General features: G+C 36.9%; 1 protein-coding gene across 1 annotated transcript; it reads left to right on the top strand.

The window, feature by feature from the left end:
* Positions 1 to 3,475: 3,475 nt before the first annotated feature.
* LOC137137961 (cysteinyl leukotriene receptor 1-like) lies at positions 3,476 to 16,218 on the top strand. Its single transcript, XM_067524813.1, has 5 exons — positions 3,476 to 3,619; positions 8,804 to 8,990; positions 12,194 to 12,361; positions 12,687 to 12,854; positions 13,619 to 16,218. The coding sequence occupies exons 1-5, from the start codon at positions 3,613 to 3,615 to the stop codon at positions 14,136 to 14,138; spliced, it is 1,050 nt and encodes a 349-aa protein (XP_067380914.1). The 5' UTR covers positions 3,476 to 3,612; the 3' UTR covers positions 14,139 to 16,218.
* The last annotated feature ends 4,318 nt before the right edge of the window (positions 16,219 to 20,536 follow it).

The raw sequence follows: 20,536 nt of genomic DNA, 5'->3' as shown, positions 1-20,536 counted from the left end.
TCACTTCTCATCTGAACGATTCAACCAGCCCAACCAGTTATGTGTTATCATGCTTAGCCTGACGCCAGTTTTAATCCGCCCTAAGCAGATCCCTCCACATGGTCATGTGATGCACATCGTCCATTTGTGTCTCATGTAACGTTTCATCACACAGATGTAACATGACATTTCAATGTCTGCTGTGTAGGTCATTTCATTTCACAAGTCCTGGTGCAAGGTCCCATTCCATAGCATTTCCACAAATTTAGGGAGAGATGAGCCAGAAAACCGTTTATTTATTAGAGAGGATAATGTCACCAACAAGTCTAATATGGCGTCAAAACCAAGCGTCACATGATTTGGTGAAGTCTGACTTTTTTTAGAACTGGTAACTGTCACTGAATCACACAACTGTCAAATTAGAAATATTGTACAATGACATAATGGAATGTGACTGAACCTGAAACACAACAACAGAGCTTTCAAAGAAAGACGCTGGTGAGAGGTGGTTGACTATTTTAATGTATAGTTTTAGTCAACAAAAACGCAAAAAAACTTTTTTTTCATGAGGGTTGGTTAATCTCTTATATCTTTGAAGGATTTTGAAGAGTTACTAAAGTGACGATATTGTCTGTTTTTTTCTAGGTTGTTCTCATTTACAATAATACACTTACTTTACAGTGTAAACAACTTTTCTTAAACAAAATGAACAAACAAAATAGTCTAAACATACTGAAATAAAATCCCTTCGCAAACTCTCTGAACACAGGTCAAACAATAAGATTATACAATAATAACCATCTAAATATGTTAGACAAGCAACATTGTAAACTTAATTCCAGCTGTTTACTGGCTGGTTTCAACCTGGTTTCAGATATCAACTAATTTTATTTTACATATTCAGTAGTTAACGCAGTTATTTGTTTGCTATGAGCTTTGTTACATAAAAACAAGTTATTAGATTGAGTTCTTACTTTTATGAATTTAGTATTATGATTTTAGTGAATGACAGCGTTTTAACATCCCAATGACATTAATTGCTGCCCCGTCTCCTAAAATTAAACTAACTGCCTTGATAGTTTTCCACTGTATCACTCCCCGTTTCTGCGGAAGAATTTTTTTAGTGAAGCTCCAGGTGGTGCCCTTCAGCAGGATTTTAATGAGAAACTGCCACCTTTGAACTGATACAACCTCACCCGCACCACATCACCAAGGTACCAGTCATACCAGAAGCTTCTTGCTGAGCAGTTTTTCGTTTTATCTGGAGGGAGGAACCGAGGAACCGTCTTTTTTTTTTTACCCACAATGCTATTCTTACTTTTTAAGGCCTTTCAGCTTCTCCCGAGTGTAAATTACATTTAAATATATACATTTTAACTACACATTTATTTCTCTATTATATTTTCAGTTTCCTTGAGCTGTTTTCATCTATATCATCGTGTTTATATAAACAATATAGTTAAGGTTTCACTTGTAATTACATTTCTCCCTGAGGCTGAATCAAAACGACATCTTTTTTAATTTGTCACATCTGAGAAAGTGAGACTTTAATGACAGTTTCCTGCTCAACTACATTTTAGACGAGTTTGCTGTTGTTAAGCATCATAGCAGCTGTTCAGTGAGGGAGAATGAATAATAATTACAGGTGCTCTGGAGTGTCGCTATGTGGCTGCTTGTCAAAATAACAACATGTACGATGGACCGATCAAACAAAACCTGTAATTATTGGTCAGAAATGTTGTCATCATCACCGGTTGAAAGCCTGGTTGCGTCCAGCTTTTTGAGTTAGGACAGTGTCTGATGAATTTAAGTGGGAGCAGCAAACACCTTTGCTTAGAGGGAAGTAGCTTTAAACGCATTTTTATTTACCATTTCCTTAATTACTGGAATTATAAACAAAGGTCTCTAAAAAAATTTTCCAATTAAAAAGTGCAACATGTTTTCCCTCCCCCTCGCACAAATAAAAGAATTTTTGTATGTACGTGCAAATATTTAGACGCATGTTAAAGGCTTAAAAAGAGGAGAGAGGACGGTGGAGACACCAGTTTTCTTAACACTCAACTGAGGATTTTAGTCTGATGCAGATCAAATGTCGAATCAATCAAACATTATTTATACAGCACCATGAAGTTTGAAGCTTGAAGTCCACCAAAAATTTAGCTGATAAAACACAAAACTATCACATGAATGCACACAATAAGAAGAAAAAGAAACAAGAAAAATCACATTCTGTGCCATTGTAAAATGGTCTTTGAAAGTTGTAAACTTTAATTCAATGTTCTGTTTTAATTGATGGAATACTTAGACTCTATGTACTGCAGGTTATAAAAGAAATCAGAGAAAACATGTTGTGTGTAGTTTTTTCCAGACTAAGCCTTCAGTGTCCAGTTTTTACCATGCAGTAGGTGTAAGTTGGCCCTCTGGAGATGGACACCATTGTTATTATCTCTTTATCAGGAACTAACTTGAACATAAAAGGGTTTTCACACATCTGAACTGTTCTGGAAGCAGAAATGGTCTCAGAGCTGCTGATAAACAACCTTTCTGTGGTTGTGTTTGGCTTCAGTCTCTTGTTGTCTAAGCATTAAAGCGTCCATTGTGTCTCCAGAGCAGCTCTGGATTAAACATTTGGAAAACTGAACAGAAGTCTGCATGAATACATGTTACTAAAGCTGAATTTGACATAAGAAATCCATGAATCACAATAACTTACATCCATTTTGATTATCAATCATTCGTTTAAATTATTTTTAATAAAGACAAAGTGTTAGTTTAACAATACTTTATATTTTACATGTTGAACTTTTTTGGGGGGTTGTGGATTTATCAGCCAAATATTATCATGATTAATCAACTTACCTTTTATGGTTGGTTGGTTGGTTTATAAAACATCTCTATCACGAGATCCTGGAGTTCAAGGTCAAATTCAGTTTACCATGAAGTACAAAGAAAAAGGAAGCTCAGGTTCAAGAACCTGGAACCAATAAACATTTTGCATTTATTGTTTAAAAATACCAGGAATGATTAGTCTGCAAGTATGGTAATAATTTCCATCCACCGATTAATTTTCACTCTAGGTTTGACTTAGTTTTAATTTTACTTGAAATGCAGCTGAGGGATATGTGAACGTGATATTTAGTTTTTCTTTTGTTGTTTACTTGCTTCCTTTTTCCTCATTTCAGTGTGTTTTTATTCAACGTCATTAATGAGTCAGTCTGGCAGACAGAATTTATCAGTGGAACATCACTTTGTCCCTCAGAACTGGACTTGGTCCTGGTTTTAAAAGGTTTATGCAAACTTGAAGTTTAAGTATGAATAGTACTAATCTGTTTAGTGAAGTAGTAAAGTAAGAGAGTAAGAAAAACCGTTGAATGCGTGTTGGCTTTAAGCCCAGACTCTCTGTGTGTATGTCTGTGTGTCTGTGTGTCTGTGTGTCTGTGTGTCTGTGTGTGTGCGCATACTTCCCTGGAATTGCTGCCATGCATTAGACACACCCACACTTTCACACACAGGGACCTGAATACCGTACGACTGCTCTGAAATAAAAGCAGAGAGGCAGGGGAGACATGAACACACAAAAGGACAAACGGATAATTGTGCAAACGGTCGTCGAAGACATGAAACTGTGACAGGATGAATGGTGAGTTAAACCTTTGTAAATTCTTGAAATAAACAGTGCGAGACAAGGTGTAATGAGAAATACTTCACCTCTAAGCTCAGATTAAAATCCTCCAACAGTCTTAGATTGCACACTTCAAGTGGTGTTTGGCACAGTTCTTCACAACTTCAGATGCATCAGATAACATGAATTTACAAGTCTAGTCCAAGTTTGTTCCTCACTTTCTGCAGAACTCTTTAATGTTTATAAGATACAAGAGGAGAACATCTTCACAAACCTGATTTCTGATTGTTCACTATGAGAAACATTTGAGCACGGACATTTCTTCTGTTCACTAATTGACCCTTTCGTTAGTAACAATTAAAAAAGCAAATATTTGACTCTAAACACGATTGAAACTCTAATTGAAAGTCCTGCACTGGAAAATATGGACTCAAAAGTACTCAAAGTAAATATACTAATTATGCAGAACAATTTATATTATTGGGTTACAATTATTGATGCAATTAGGTGCAATCAATTGCTACATTTTATTTCCTGGTAGGCAGTTATTACATAATATAATATCTGCATTTCTTAAGGTTTGGATTGACAACCTGCATCTGCAAGTGCATAAAGCTGTAAAATAAGTGCAGTGGGTTACAAAATACAATATTTGACTTGTAGTGTAGTGAAAGTAAAAGCAATATAAAATGTCAATAAAGCAACTCAAAATGTTTGAGTTAATTCGTTGCAAGCGTATTTTATTTATAGAAGCGTGAATAACAGTGAGCCTGTATTGTACTTTAATAACTTACTTTTACAACTTACTGACAAAAACCACGTTCCTTATGTCGCTGATTACTGAGGTTATTAGAGCAAAGTCACGTTCACCTCCAGCCACATTATAAACTATTAGGACTTCACACTGCACTCGAGTAAAAAGAAAATTGATTGTACACGTGGAAGGTCAAATGTTAAATGTTGTTGTTTAAGCTACTAACAGTTTTTACAATAATTGAATATCTTTTTTTAGTTTCTTCACTAAAATTAGACAGAAAATTAGACAGAAAGTGACAAAAAAGAAAACTCAGAGGAGACATGAAATGACTACAAGGGGATGACAGCAGTCAATAGGCACAACAAAACTAAAAGGTGCTGCTGCTACCACAAAGATACACTGACCAACTAAACTAGTGACTCAAAAATAACCAAAAAGAAACAAAAGTGAAAAGAGATACAAACACATCACCAAGTTGCAAAACTGCTAAATATAGATTCAGATCTATCATAGTGATTAAATAGTTTGTTTCCATTTACTTTTTGCAGTTGCCTAGCAACTAGTAGGACTGGTCCAAGCCAAGTTAGGACATAACTCCTTTAAAAAAAAAACAAAAAACTGACGTCTTGCTTTCACACTTTGAGTTTTGCTTGAGTTAAATAACCAGGATATAATACGCTCTTAGGAGGAAGAGAACGTCATAAAACCAGATTTAATGAGCCAGTGGTTATTTACTATAGAGGCTGATTGTTTGTACAATGTAACATGTAAGTACACGTTCTAACAGAGAGGACAGTAAACAAAAAACCTGGAGAAAGGCCTGCTGGTGTGGCTAAACCAAAGAAATCAAAATGACAAAATGACAACTACTTGGGATGTTAGATGAGAACAATGCGGCTTGGCAACGAAGAAAAAAAGAAAATTAAACTTCGAGAGAATGAGCTGTTTTAAATAGGACTGAAGGATCATCAATCACAACTCCTTTGGAAAGTTCATCCAAAGAAATAAAATTAGGCAAAATTAGCAAGTACAATCTTGTCAAAGTATGTCATCTCAGAGCTAATAAAATGATAAGTGCTAATAACGACCAGTGCTCTGAACGTTTCCTGGTCTTGATGTCCCGTGTGCCTACCTCTCCTTATGTCTGTGCAACGTGACCGGACAGAAAGAGATCATGTGAAGCAGTGCAAAGAGAGTTGTTTGTGTTACTGTGCTGAGAACTATTTATAAATAAATATCATTTGTTGGCATGATTAGTTTTTGTCCATAACTGTTTTATACTGTATGAAGTGTTTCTGGTTATGAAGGCAGCAGGGCCCGTGCACTCGTGTGCAGTGGGCTTACACGTGACCATCCACTGTGTTTACCTGGATTAAATCAGGTGCAAATGACAAATTGATGCTTCAAGATAACTCCTCCAGCAATAAAAAGCATCGGAAAAATCATCAAATTTTATAGCCTAAACACACTAAACATTAAATACAAGTGTGTTCGCAAACGCAGTTGATATCTACATGTAATATAGAAAATTGGGTTTGTTGTAACATGTGAACCAGCCTGACTACAACCACCAAACCAAATCTGCTGCATGTTTGTGGTTTGTGCAACATCTCTGCTCGTGCGTCGTGTGAGGTAGCTGGTTATTTGCTAGATTTTGTTTACTTAAAACTGCACTGTGAAACATCAAACTCGGAATCAGCCTTCTCTGCTCTGCCCAGTCCCCCTTCTTCCTGCCCCAAAACACTTGACCTTACTTGTTACGCTCCACCATGCTCTGCACCAGACGTTATGCAGCCTTAGTTATAAAATGACAGAAAAGTAACGCTGCAAAACGTACTAATTAAGCAGAAATCAATGCTTTTCTCTGATTGGTCAGATGGGCGAGCCTCGACCCCAAAAGGCTTTCAGAAAGAGTATTTCTGCACTGCTGCCAAAACTGTTCTTCCAACACACCTCCCCACATTAAGATAAGAACTGGATATTATTTCTTTTAATAAAATATGTGAAAAATGTTGGATGCTGTAACGTTCATGGTCGTGTTCATTCAGAAACATACCTGCAGCAACAGGCCTGAATCAATGAATCCTCCAAAATAAGAGACAGAATATCTGCCACCTCCGTGGTTATTGCTTAGTTCCATATAAGCACCAAACAATATTGAAATAAAAAATCTACAGTGGCTCAAAGAAACCAGAGTTCTTCTGGTAGGAATTTACTGAACCACAATCTAATCCCAAGCAGCTTTTTGCTGACATGAATGTTTCCCTCTATTTCATCGTAATTTCATATTCATAATGATACAGATACTCTGTGTGTAACTGTGCCCTCAAGTAGCCAGTCAGTTAGTTTGTTTAATTAAAAAGTTTAACTTTAATAATTAATTCTCCACAGTAGTGAAATGCATAACAGCAGCAGCGACAGTACTGAACAATGCAATCAAAGGGGGTTTAGGTCTGAATCAGTGATTTTTAAGGTAAATGCACATCAGTACAAGTTAAATCAGGCTGAGTAGGATTCAGACTGACATCATCTATGAAAGTTATAGAACATATTAACATTATATGTACAGTGTATGTATATTGTCATCATTCTGCAGTCACACAATTCTAACAGATTTACTGTCTTGCCTTCATATTTAACAGTTTACTGATAAAGAAAATACTAAAATTATACATGTACACATATATCTATATATGTGTTCCCTCTCACACAGACACAGACATATCTACCAAAAATCCGTAAGTATATATTAGAGTTAACAGTAGGTCACACCTACATTAAGTGGCTTTAGAAGTGAAAGGTTTCCTCATTCTTGCTTGATGTTAGATTTAAGCTGCTTAACAGCTTGTGAGCATCTGAGCAGTGCACTAAATATTTTCAGTGGGTGACAGGTCAGGACAGCGGGCTGATCAGTTTAGTATCTGGACTCTTTTACTAGTGAGTCAGGCTGTTGAGAATGTGGTTTGGCTTGTGTTTCTGAAACAAGACTGACCTTTTCTGTAAAAAATGTCTGGCTGGCATCATGTGTTGCCCAAAAACCCATGGTTTAGCATTACTGGGGTCTCAACTGATGTGCAAGTGCACACTAATGCTCCCCAATGCCAATGTTGACTCATCAGACCACAGGACAGTTTTCTACTTGACCTCTGTTCAATTTAAATGAGCCTAGTTGTAGAAAAGGTGCTGGTGATTCTGAATGGTGTTTGGTTATTTGTTGCTCATACTACACAACACTATTTAAACCATGATGAGACATGGCAGGAACAAACATTCAAGAAAAGACATAATAAAATATTTTTTACAGAGAGAGGATTTTGAGGAAATGACACAAAACAGAAGCTGAGTGATGCTAAAAAAAGCTACATCCTTCAATCTTAGAAGTCAATGTTTCACCCACGGTGCCATAAGTAGGCGAAACAATGTAATCCGAGATCCTAATCTTTGAATCAGCACCTTTGAGGTTTTTAGATCAAAAAAGAGGAAAAGGCATTTCTGGATTTCTGCAAACAAACAAAGAAAAAACCACAGCATTTAATCCAACGCTACATTTAACAGTTAATTCACATTAATTAAACTGGGAAATCGTACTAAACAGGTTGAGTAGAGGCTACAAGAGACTTGTTTTTAATTGTTGCATACAGTCCTCCTCTTCAACATGATATTATCTCACAGTAAATCATTTACATTAGATAGGCAGACAGTTCAAGGTTCAAGTGAATTCATTCAAATTTACAGTCCAGGAACAAAAGTATTTTTTCTCCCCAGGTGTCCCGAATGTGCTTGTATAATGACAGCTTTGTTTAAAACAGGCCAACTGAGTTGATCTGGTTTACATACCACACTTAGTCTGACACGCACATAGCTCAATTTCCTGGTCTGCGGTTTTGGTCTGAAGGTGTGTTTAGGTTCAGTCAAAGATCTCAGCTCGGATTGCTGAAAAGGTTCCGTTCAAGTTTGGAAAGTGTTTTAGTGTCACACCTGCAGTAACAGCAGCAACATTTGTGCATCAGTTTGGGGTTTTTAGAACAACATGAAATATACAGTAGCAGATAATTCCATAAAACATGAGCTGTTTTTATAAAAACATACAGTAGGAACGTAATTACTGTGATTACTCTACGTTCAGAAAGTAATTAATGTGATAACAGGTGGTACAGCAATTACAGCAAAGTACTGCCCACTCTGAGGCGACTGTGGTGCAGGAAGGTCGAGCAATCAGTTGGTGTCAAGTTTAACTAAAGGAACTTCAGTATCAAAACTGAAATGTTCCACTGAAATAAAACAAGAACTGCAAATCAATCAATCAATAAATAACTATGCTAAAACAAATAGAACCTGAAAATGATGGTCAGTTGCTAGTAAAACAGCTTGTTTGATCTTCTTTATGTGAGTCAATAAATGGTCTTTCTGTGCTGAAATTACATGTGTGTGTCTGTGTTTTGTAGAACTCGGGCTAACTACTCCCAATGTCATCAACCACACCTCTGTGTCTATTGAGTTGGCTGCATGTTTCCATGATGATGATGCATTCAAGTACCGTGCCTACACCTTCACATACTTGCTGCTGTTTCCTGTGGCATTTCTCTGCAATATCGGGGCGCTGTCAGTCTTCTTCCTACAGCGCAACCGCAGGTCTGTATGTTTTTTTATGTTATGTCGCTCTGTTGAAAAAACCTCATTCACTTGAGGTTCTTGAAGATGTTCAAACTCTTCTGCTGAAGGATTATTCAGTTCTAAGTGGGGAGTTTAAGGCATTTAACATCTCTGTGGTCATTTTTGATTTACAATCAGAGGACACTCTCAGGTGATATGCCAAACAGAATAATACCCTTAATGTCTTGAGGCAGCGGTCAGTTGCCAACATCACCCCTGAAAGCATTTTTTCACATTGTAATAGTTTAGTGTAAGTGATGGGGCCAAAACTCACTTTCCCCACAGAGAGAAAATGTATTAAGGAGTTTATCCGAGGACAGTACAAGGCTTCAGGCTTCCAGGTTATTCCTGTAAACTGTATATTATTTAAGGGAACAAAGAGACAAAGAGGGAATTGTAAACTAAAAAAAAAAAAAAAATAGAATGTAGCGCCAAGCCACATATTAGCTCTAGAAAGAAATTTGAATACATTTTGCACAGAACATTAAGAACATAAAGACAAGAACAAGATATTGCCCCCATAACATGGTATGAATAGGAGGGACGGTTATTGAATGCAAATCCACCTTAAGTGCTCATATGGGCCCCTGATTACCTTGTTGACACAAATTTGAATAACAGTAAATCTACTCTTTATGTCACATGCATAATGCAGCCCCCACCTTTTTAATGTTTTTTATTATGTATGTGTATTTAACCTTTTGTTGTCTAAGTTAATTTCTGTTACAGTTTAAAAGAAACATGCTTTGTTTTCCCTTTCTTTAATAATCATGGGAAGAATATTTTTTTCTGTTAAACAGTGGAGAAACGGGTGACACTGTTTGTGGCTTCAAGCATCAGACGCTTGAAGAAAAAACATTTTGTACAGATTACAACAGAGGTCAAATCTATTTTCGACTTTGTTTGTTTATGTTTTGGCAAATAGTAAAGTTTTTCAAAAGAGATTTCCCAAGGCGAAGCCTCAGCTGATCCTTTCTTTACTCTGCTGCTATGTGATCTGTCCAGCTCAGCCTGCCAGTGACAGTCATCTGTGTCCGCATGCCAAAACTGTCCTCCTGCCAAATTTGACATAGTATGTCCTTTGTACTGGCCACTAGTAATATGTGGATCGATCCCAAATTGTCGATACTTCCAATCCCATCGTTTCCTGTCATGGTATCTGTCATCATATTAAAAGATCCAAATCTAAGCGTAGTTATTTTGTGGAAATACAGTATGTATGTTTTCATTAACAGGGGACACAATAATGAAGCTGGATAATCTAAATAATACCCGGTGGATGTGAAATACCTCTTCTTTTGCCTGCCATGCTAACTATGGCTCTGTAGGCCAGACCCCAATAAGAGTTGTGGCAATGAGTGGCCAAAAAACCATAGATAATGTTTGTACTGTAACACTGTTACATAGGAGACAAGAGCAGAGAAGAGCAGACAAGAGGGGAACCTTTCAAGGTCTTGCCCAAGATGTAGCCAGGAGGAACCAAGAGTGGAACCACTGAGCTTGGGTTTCATTTATAACGGCTGCCAATTGAGCTACAGCTCAATTAGTGCGTATCCTTAACCACACCTACCCATGATGTTTGTGTACCCAGCTCTAACTAAAACTCTATGTTTGACTGGTTTAAAACCTTAAATAATTAGGCTCCATTGTGAAAACTGCTATACAGGTTTTTTTGGGTGACTCCAAAAGGAATGTGGTTTCAACAGATGCCTGCCTCCCTACGTGGCAGTATTCTTTAAACAAACACTTTACTGGGTTGAATGCGTGGGTGCAGACGAACGTCTTTTGTGGGCGTTAAAGTTGGAGGATGTGTTGACATGGTGTCAAATACTTGGGGTGATGCCATCTCTGTCCTTCAAGCAACCAAAAAGTAAAACAGCACTGACACATATTTTTGCTTGGAACTGCTGGCTGCTGCCCATTTTGTGCCCGAGATCAATTTTCGTATTTTGCTGTGTACGAATCAGGTGCAGAGATATAACAAATCAAATCACAATCATTTCATAACATTATGGCACATCATGTGTCACTGTCTTTGTGTGTTTAGTATAGTAGGAAAACAAAAACATATTGATAAATGATGGCCTTTAAAAAATCTACAGGTTTACATTCAAGGTCAGTCCATTTTTAAACAGTGCGTCTATCATACTAGCATTGAAGTGATTATAAATACTAACAAACTTCTTTAGTTGACATGATGTTAACTTGGAAACTTCTAAGTGTTTCCCTGGAATGTTCTTTCCTAAGGAGTTGCTTGAGTTTTTGAAATTAATTTCTCTATGAAGTTTCATAACTAGTGTATTAACTAGCACCAAATTAAATTTGGGTCTAATAAACAGTATATATTTGATACATTTACTCAAGCAACTAAAAGGATTATATAATAGTTGCAAATTGATTTTCTGTTGATCATCTAATTCATGTTAAGGATGAGTTAATCCCTACAGTTCAAATTCACACCTGACATAAAAATCATTATTTTCCTGTTCAGTTGACATATACAGATATGAAGCAGCCTTCCCTCAAATAAACAGTAGAGATAGAGTAAAGATCAGTTATCTGACCTCGATCTAATTATTGTACACAAATGAACAGACTTTGAATTTATAGAGAGATGTTCAGGATTTTTGTATTTCCTTCAGTACAGTTGAAGTTTTTATTATCCTCTACTGGCCACTAGATGAACTGCAAATCACACTTTTTACTGCCCAACTGTTTCTATTTGTGTATGAGTAGTTACTATTTAGAGTAAAAAATTGGGGAAGAGATTGTATTTAACACTTCTAACACTGAATAAACACTTTTTTAGTTTTTTGTTTTTTCTTTCGGCTCATCCTGTAAGTTCAGGGTCACCACAGCGGATCATTTCTCCGCATGTTGATTTTATGCCGGACGCCCTTCTTGACGCAACCCTCCCCAATTTCTACCTGACTCGACCCTATGGTCGGTAGGCAACCACTTTACTAACTACAGTTTATTATTTCAAAAAGGTTTTTAAATTTGAGCTTAGAACCTTACAAATCCATTTCCAACTGTGCCACCCAATTTTGATTGTGTGCCCCAGACCATTTCTTGACCCGCCTCTGAAGGCGTAAAGACCTTTTAGTTTGTTAATTTCATTCACAAATGAACATGGCTGCACTTCTCTCAGTTCTGACTCTCTCCTCATTTTTCCTCTCCAGAAGCTCGGCTTCCTGCGTGGTCATGATGAACCTCGCCATATCAGATGGCAGCTTCTCCCTCACCCTCCCGCTGCGATTGGCTTACTACTTCAGGGGCGGAGTGTGGGACTTTCCTGATTGGCTTTGTCGACTGTGTGTCTATGGCTTTTACGTGAACCTGTACACCAGGTAACACATGTACCAAATCTAAACTTAAGCCTACCCCCCATAACCCCCTTCCTTTTTCCCATTAAAGGTTTTTACAAAGATTTAAGTCAACATTAATGTCTAGTCCCATTTTGTAATGGAGAAGCATGTTCACAGACGAATAAACATAAACTACATTCTTGACTTCCTATACTGACTATATGCCTCTAATTGTTGGCTTTAGACTTTCTGTGGTGTTTGTTGACAAATAAAATATAGAAATTAATCTTCTTTGTCTTAAATTATGTCTGAACGCACAATTTGTAAATAACTTTAAATGTCCAACATGTCACTCTTCCTCCCTCAGCATCCTCTTTCTCACTCTACTGAGCGTGCTTCGTTGGCTCGCCATAGTCCAGCCCCTTCGTCACCGCACTCTAGCTACGCCCACTCGAATCCTATTGGTCTGTCTGGGAGTCTGGCTGTTTGTGGGCTTGTCCTCAGGCCCCTTCCTTTCAAATGGGATAACGAACAGGTGAGACCGAATATCAAGTAAAGCTACATACAGAACATTTTTGGTATTATTATGTTTTTTTTAATGCATTGAAATAATGAGCAGTAATAGATTTATTGGCTTTATGTGTGGGTGCATATTTTGTCTATTATATTTTTAAATTAACATCTATTTTTAAAATATTTAAGAAGGCAAGAGAGTGTTTTTTCTTGTAAAATCATATTGCTGCTTTGATGTATCAGTTTTGGTTTTACTACTTAGTTTCAATGTAACTGTTTCTTTATGTTTAAACCACAGCATTTGAGAGTTTGAACCTGCTTTATTAAACAGCAGCGTTTCTTGTCTGGATAAGTGCTATTGCCCAGCAGTTTCCTTTTTCATATCTTCCTCATACCTGCAGTGTTTGTATTTAAAATGATGGAATTAAGCTGCTGCAGAGATACAAAGACAAGCCTACACATGCTGCAAGATATTCCCCTCCTTAGTATCCATATAAAACTGTAATAAAGTTCAAATTGCGAGTTACCTTGAGCCAATACTTTTTCCCATAAGACATAATGAGTTTTAAGAATGTAACAAATTTTAGGATTTCATAAACACAGCTGCATCCGACCTTGCCTCTAGCATCATCGGGACATTTTTAGAACCACTACATGTAAATCTTTGTTTAATAGTTTAATAGGGGTCACCAGCAACATTAGTGGGCCTCCAGCTTAAAAAGTTATTAATAAAAAAGCGATGTTTACAGCGATGAGTAAAAAGCTGTGTTTCTATCTCCTTCTCAGGGCGGGATTTCCACGTTGCTTTGAGCCGTCTAACCCCTCCTCTTGGGAGCGGATCCTGATCTTAAACTATGTGGCTCTGACTCTTGGCTTCCTCCTCCCTTTCCTCACCATCATCTTTTGCTACAGCAAACTTGTCCACCATCTGATGACTGCCTCAGGCCCCCAGGACAGGGGCCAGTCCAGCGAAGCCCGCCGTAACAACAGACGGCGCTCGGTGCACCTGGTCACCATGGTAACGGCGACCTTCCTGCTCTGCTTTCTGCCATATCACTTGATTCGATCACTGCACCTACACGCCGTTTGTGGCAACTGGAACTGTGACATCATAGTAGTGCTGCAGCGAGCGGTGGTGGTGACGCTGTGTCTGGCGGCATCAAACAGTGTGGTCAACCCCCTGCTCTATTATTACTCGACCAGGACGTTCAGAAATAACATGAGGGATGCTCATTCATCTCTGTTGTCCAGCAAGAGGGGGTCCTTCAGGCCTGGACTGGCCATGGCGAGAAGGAACACCCACTGAAAGACCTGGAAGCTCAACACTGCAGCTTGGACATTTATTTTATTTATTTTAATAAACAAGTATTTATAGCATTTTTCAGAAAAACTAAATGAAGGTGTATCTTTTCCTAACTATGGTGAAGGTTGGAAGTATGCAGTTCTGGAGGCAGCAGTCATTCAGATTTGGAGGCCCATGTGTTGTTTAGGAGGGTCTACTATTAAGGAGGATCTAGGCATTGTTGAAGAGGGTTCATCTGTTGTTGAAGAATGTATAGGTCATTGAAGATTTGGGGATCAATTTACAACAAAGCGTGCATTTAGGGGTTTAAGGGTTATTTAGGTTCATCCACTGATCATTTGGGAAGGTCCAAGGAAGGTCCAGCTGTGGTTGAGATTGGCAGAGATAATTGTGGAAGGTACAAGGGTTGCTGAAAAACATCCAAGTGTTGTCTACGCAAACACAGGTGTTGCTAGGAAGACTCAGCGATCACCAGGGACAATACAGATGTTGAGAATGGTTTATGTGTTGTTGAGAGCTACTGAAGTTGTTGAGGTGAGTCGAGGAATTGTTAGAGAGGACCCAAATTATTGAGAAGTGTCCAGCTTTTGTTGAGAAGGGTTCATTTTCCAAGAAAGAATACAAGTGCTGTTAGGAAGTCTCAGGGATCATTAAGCAGGGTCCAGATGTAGTTGAGAATGGCTTAAGTGTCGTTGAGGGTTTCCAAAGTTGTTACAGTGACAACTAGGAGGTTCCAGCTGTTGCCAAGGACTGAAGCGATTGTTGAGGATGGTCAAGATGTTGTTGAAGGTTTAAAGTGTCAATAGACAGTGTCATTCAGGAGGCCCAGTGACATATAAGTGTTAGTATCCAGTCAACATTTAGGTGTTGTTGACAAGTGCAGGTGTCTTTAATGGGAGTGCAGAGTTCAGGGTGTTGCTGGGGCTTCTCAAAGAAAGGGGAGTCTAGAACTAGTCAAATTTTATCCACTTTGTCTAATTTAGTCCAAAACCTCATCAGGTTGTGGACTAAAAGAGCAACCTGTCAGATTTGTTTCGGTACAACTGACTAAAAGTAAACTGAAGTCTTCTTCATGTTCTTCTGGGACACAAAGAGAGGGACTGTTTGTTTGGATCTGCATAAGAGAATTGTGCACTTGCCCTTGTAAATTATTTTAGGATAAACATATGATGTGGTTTACAGGAAAGAATCTTTGTTTATATGTTTTGGTATTTGGCAATACATTTTCTGATTCTGAAGTTCCAGTCACGTAGAACGGAAATGTCTTCATTATAAAATCTGGCAGGGAACATTTCCTACTGTCACGCTGCACGTTTTAGTTTGTTTCTAAAAAAAACTTAAACGTTTAGGAAAAACCTTCTCGGCTATTTTTGTTTTGTAGTTTTAATCTCGAGTGGTTTGTTTACTGAAAAACAGCCAATTTAAAAACTAAACATGACACAGGAAATGCACATTATTCTGTATTAGACAGTCCAATGAGAAATGTACAATTACATATAAAAGCTACTTTATAAGAAAGCTGTATACCTATATCAGGCAGCACGGTGGTGGAGTGTTCAGTGCTGCTGCCTCACAGCTAGAGAGTGGCAGGTTTGTGTGCCAGTCGTGGCCTTTCTGTGTGGAGTTTGCATATGCTAGTGTGGGTTCACAGTCCAAAAAGTTAATTAGTAGGTGTGACTGGTTGTCTGTGTATGTTGTCTGTGTATGTCTCTCCGACATATCTGGCCATGAGATAGACTGGTGACATGTCCAGGGTATAACCTGCCTCTTGCCTCATGACAGCTGGGATAGGCTCCAGCCCCCTTGCAACCCACATACGATAAGCAGTGATTGATATACTTATATCTATTTACATCCCAACTTAATAAAGATATTTCTAAAACAAATATGCACATTTTTTGGGCAGTAGAGTGGCGAATTGTCCCTGGGCAAGACACTGAACCCCAAACAGCCCATCCCCATCCCTAGCCGTGTAGTGCTGGTCCTAAGCCCAGGAGAAATTGGGGAGGGTTGCATCAGGAAGGGCATATTGCATAAATCAACATATGGACAAAAATGATCTGCTGTGGTGACCCTGAACTCACAGGGATAAGCCTGAAGGACAAAAAAATAAATAAAAATAAGCAAATTTATTATAATATATTTTAACACAGTAAGTCATATTTTGGTGCTTCCCACTGACTTGTAGGTGGCACAGCCACACAGCAGCACTGGAATGAACTGTCTAAGTAAACGTATTTTACTCTAATAAAGATTGCAGTTATAAAACTAACTAAATTTAAAAATTATTATTTTTTTATTAAGGTCAGATCTTTAAGACACATATATATTTTTAAGAGCCTATACTGAGTATTTATTTTTATACCTAAACTCCACTGCATTCATTTGTGAATTTGTCATTAAGCAAGGTTACAAAAATGGTAAAAAAGGATCATTCTTTACACAAAAGCAACTAAAAGTATATCTTTGGGATATCCTGGGATATAGAAACTTAGATTAGATTTATTTAATTAAGTAGATTAAAATTGCAATTAAATTCTCTTGTTTAAAGTAAACTGAGTCCTGATATGTTTAATTTTAATATGTGATTTGGAGAAAATGCTGTTCACTAAACAAAAGCTTTTAGAACATTTAAGTTACAAAGATATTTTTTTAGTTACTGGTATAAATAATTAGTTCTTTCTGATAACAACAGACATCCGCATTTTAATCCACACCCACTATGTTGTACCCCCAAAATATAAACACATTTATTTGTTATTCTGTGTTTCTTTATGGTCATTTTCTGTGTGTGATTTTATTAAGTTGACTATCAAACTGGAAGTTTAAAAGTGAATGAACCAGAGCCTCTGTATAAACAGTTTGTTATTACAGAGGCTCTGGTTCGAGGACACATGACAGCTAAGGTTTCTTAGCTTGTTCAGTTTTTCATTCATGGGTCAAGGCTATTTTAAATTATTATTGTTGTTGTTGTTACTAATATGATGTACAAGTCTGAAGTACTAATGAAATGTGACATACTTTTCTATAAGTTTATCAACCTAATAAACAAATGGAGGCTGTATTTTTGTTCTTTTTTCTTTTTATTCCATACAGGATTTAAAGTCATAAAAAGTATTTTTCTCTTTTACTAACTCATGGTTACGATGTTTATTTGAGGTTTATTTCAAGTGTAAATGAACAATTTCAGATTTAACAAAATGTACAATAGATTAATACGTGGGACTTAACTCTCAGACTTAACTCATTAAAAGAAGTTCTTTAGATATTTTATTTTGTTTGCATAGAATTCTCAACATGCAATGGATTAGGATTAGAAACCTTAGAAAGACTTTTTGATCCTAAGAAATGCATGTGTTTGTTGTTTTTTAAATTATACATAGAGCATTTGATTTCAAATCTAATCAAACTTAATTTATATAGCACTTTCCAACAACCAACATGTTGACCAAAGTGCTTTACAGTAAAAATAATAAAAGGTTTAAAGTGCATAAAATGCAGAAACGCACATAAATGCTTTTAAAATATTAAAAGGAAATAAAAATGTAACGATCAATTCAAAATTAATACATTGATAAAATAATTGAGCTACCGAGTCTGAATACAAAGCGTACCATTCAAATACTATAAGACAGAAAAGAAAACACAAACCAATCAAAAAAAGAAAGACATAATTACAGTAGATGAATAAAGAAATAAATATGGTGTCTTACTGCTCCACTAAATGAAATGCCTGTTAAAAAAGCTGTGTTTTGAGATCTACTGGATCTCACCAATTTTCAACTTACCTCCTGTGGTTGGAGTTCGGGGAGAGAATTAGTCTGGAGAAAATGTAATATTGGTGAAGTTACCTTCATAACAACTTCAATTGTAATGGATATTAGATAGTTGCTGTACCTTTGTTGTAAAAGTCATGGTTGTCGTTTTAAAGCACAATGTTGTGACGGTTATTGTAAATCTACAGTTCAATAAATGAGAGAAAAGACACAAACACTAACTAAACTTAAGAATCCAAGCTTATTTGTAAACCAAATATTTCAAGTGACTTTTAACAAATAAGGCCTTATTAGGTTTTGGGGGGGTTATTTCTATTTTTGCTGGATGAAGATTTTACTGGGTATGTCAGGATCCAAACTCAGCTGCACAGTGACATCTGGTGGATTTTAAAAAGCATCACATAATGATACATTTTTTAACACTTTCATTCACACGTGCTGCTGTGCAGTATGTCACAGTCACAGTTGCTGTATACATCATTGTGTTGTAAATCATTCCTTAATGCTTTCATGAAGAATTTTTATTTGTATGTTGTAGTGTTGTACTACCATCAGCAGGATTGTTGGCCTGTAATGTGCAGTAGTGTCCAGCAGAGGGGAGCAAGGCTTCTTCAAACTTCATAACACTATGAATTATGGGTATTTCCTTTAAGCCTGCATAAGTGCATTTGGGCGTCTGATGCCTCCACTCCCACCCACTCTACCACAGAGACACAGTTGAGCTGACCCTTATGTTTCATTACATCACAGAAGGAAATGCAGCCATTACTGAGGGAAACAGCATGGGCCAATCTGCCATTAGCTTTTTTGAATATGATGAGGAGGTCAAAGGTGTATGTGTGTGTTTGTGTGTGTGTGTGTGTGCGCGTGTGTGTTTCCTCAATCCCAGGTGTTTCCTGAACCCACACCCTCCTGTTTTACACACCCACGGTCAGTTGGCATTTGTGATGTTTGACGTTGACTAAACACACAGATAGAAACTGGAAACGTATTTACTTTACGAAGATACAGAAGTGAATGTAAGATGTTGCTGTTGAAGTGTAGAAGTGTCCTGCATTATGCAAAGTGTTTTTGTTGTTTAGCCTACATTTATATATTTATTTATTCATATAACTTTAACAAAGTCACAAAAAAAAACCATTAACCATTAACCTTGGCCGAATTTTCTAATAACAGTTCCCATTTCCAGCGTACCCATTGTTCCACAGACAATACAATTATGAATATTGTAATACTGAAGAAAACTTAAAAATGTGAAGATTCCCAGGCAAGTTCTGCATTTTTTTATAAGCAAATTTATTTGTTTTTACTTATAAGCTAATTTATTCATCTTTACTTGTGAGAGATGTTACAATTTTACAATTTTATCAGAAAGTAAACTACACTGATTCTAAAAATATTTGTATCATGTCTGTGTTTTCTGATTGGACTCAGTTATGTAGATTCATATTTTTTTGGACATAGGTACATTTACTAGAACCATTCGGCCTTCAAAGGACAAGAAAACCTAAATCTGATAACAGATAACACACAAGAAAATACTGAAGAAAAAAAAACACTTTCTCTTTCTCAGCTCCCCTTACAACGTTTTTTTGTAGGGTCCCTGCAGTGAACTGTGTTGCCTTCAGACTGAGATTAAGCTCAGGACCAAGGGACAGATAGTGAACAGCTGGTTAACTCTCCATCAGCCTGAGGTCATGTAAAACACAGTCTCTGTGATGCAAAGATCCTCTATGTTTGAGAAGATGATCGACACAAGAAGTTTTTTTCCCCTGTTATACCTGTCAGGTTTTGTACTGTGGAATGAGGATTCCAGGATAATAGTAGCATAAAAATACATTGGTAATGCACCTTTTATACATGACAGCGTAAGTGCAAAAAGAAAATACATTTTGGCATTTAAAGTGCTATGTTATTAAATTAGTTTACTATGTCAGAAGTCTGAAATTCAGTCAAATTTTGAATGATGTGTTGAGAGAACTATTAAAAATCTATCACAAATTGGACGTACAAAGTCAACTTAATCTGCATCAAATTATAAGTAACTTGTGAGGTGCTTTTATCCAAAGTAAGTCAAAAATGAGGAACACACTAGGGTCAGCTTGGATCTCTCCAAGGACGTGGACCAGGATAGACATGATCAAACCACTGACCCTTGTGGACAACCCGCTTTATTTCCTGAGCTATTGTCATCCTTAATTGAGTTATTAGAAGTTTTTGGGCCTCAAAACATGAACTTTCTGCGCTTCGAATGCTGTAACTTGTAGTTGCTTATTAAAGCAGGGGTTTAACTTTTTTAGTCTTTTTTATTAGTGTTGGAAGTAGTAGTACTAAATATTAAAATAATGTATTATATAAAAGTAGCTATATAACACTGTAAGAATACTTCCAAATAAAAATAGTAATTACTAAAGTAATCCTAATTAATAAAGTCCTCTGTGAATGTTTACTTTTTTTGGTTTTGTGAGGTTTATTACTAATGTAACTAGAATCCTATAATGTTAATAGAAGTGAAAAACTAAACTTTTCCTTGTAACAATGTAGTGTAGTGTAAGTATAAGATCTCATAAGACTGAAATAATCAAAGTACAAGTAAAAAGTGTACAAGCTGCAGTAACGGATTAA

The sequence above is a fragment of the Channa argus genome, chromosome 12 (assembly GCF_033026475.1).
Source record: "Channa argus isolate prfri chromosome 12, Channa argus male v1.0, whole genome shotgun sequence".
In the NCBI taxonomy this organism is placed as follows: domain Eukaryota; kingdom Metazoa; phylum Chordata; class Actinopteri; order Anabantiformes; family Channidae; genus Channa; species Channa argus.
The sequence above is the reverse complement of the archived record's forward strand: the minus strand, read 5'-3'. Positions and strand labels throughout refer to the sequence as shown.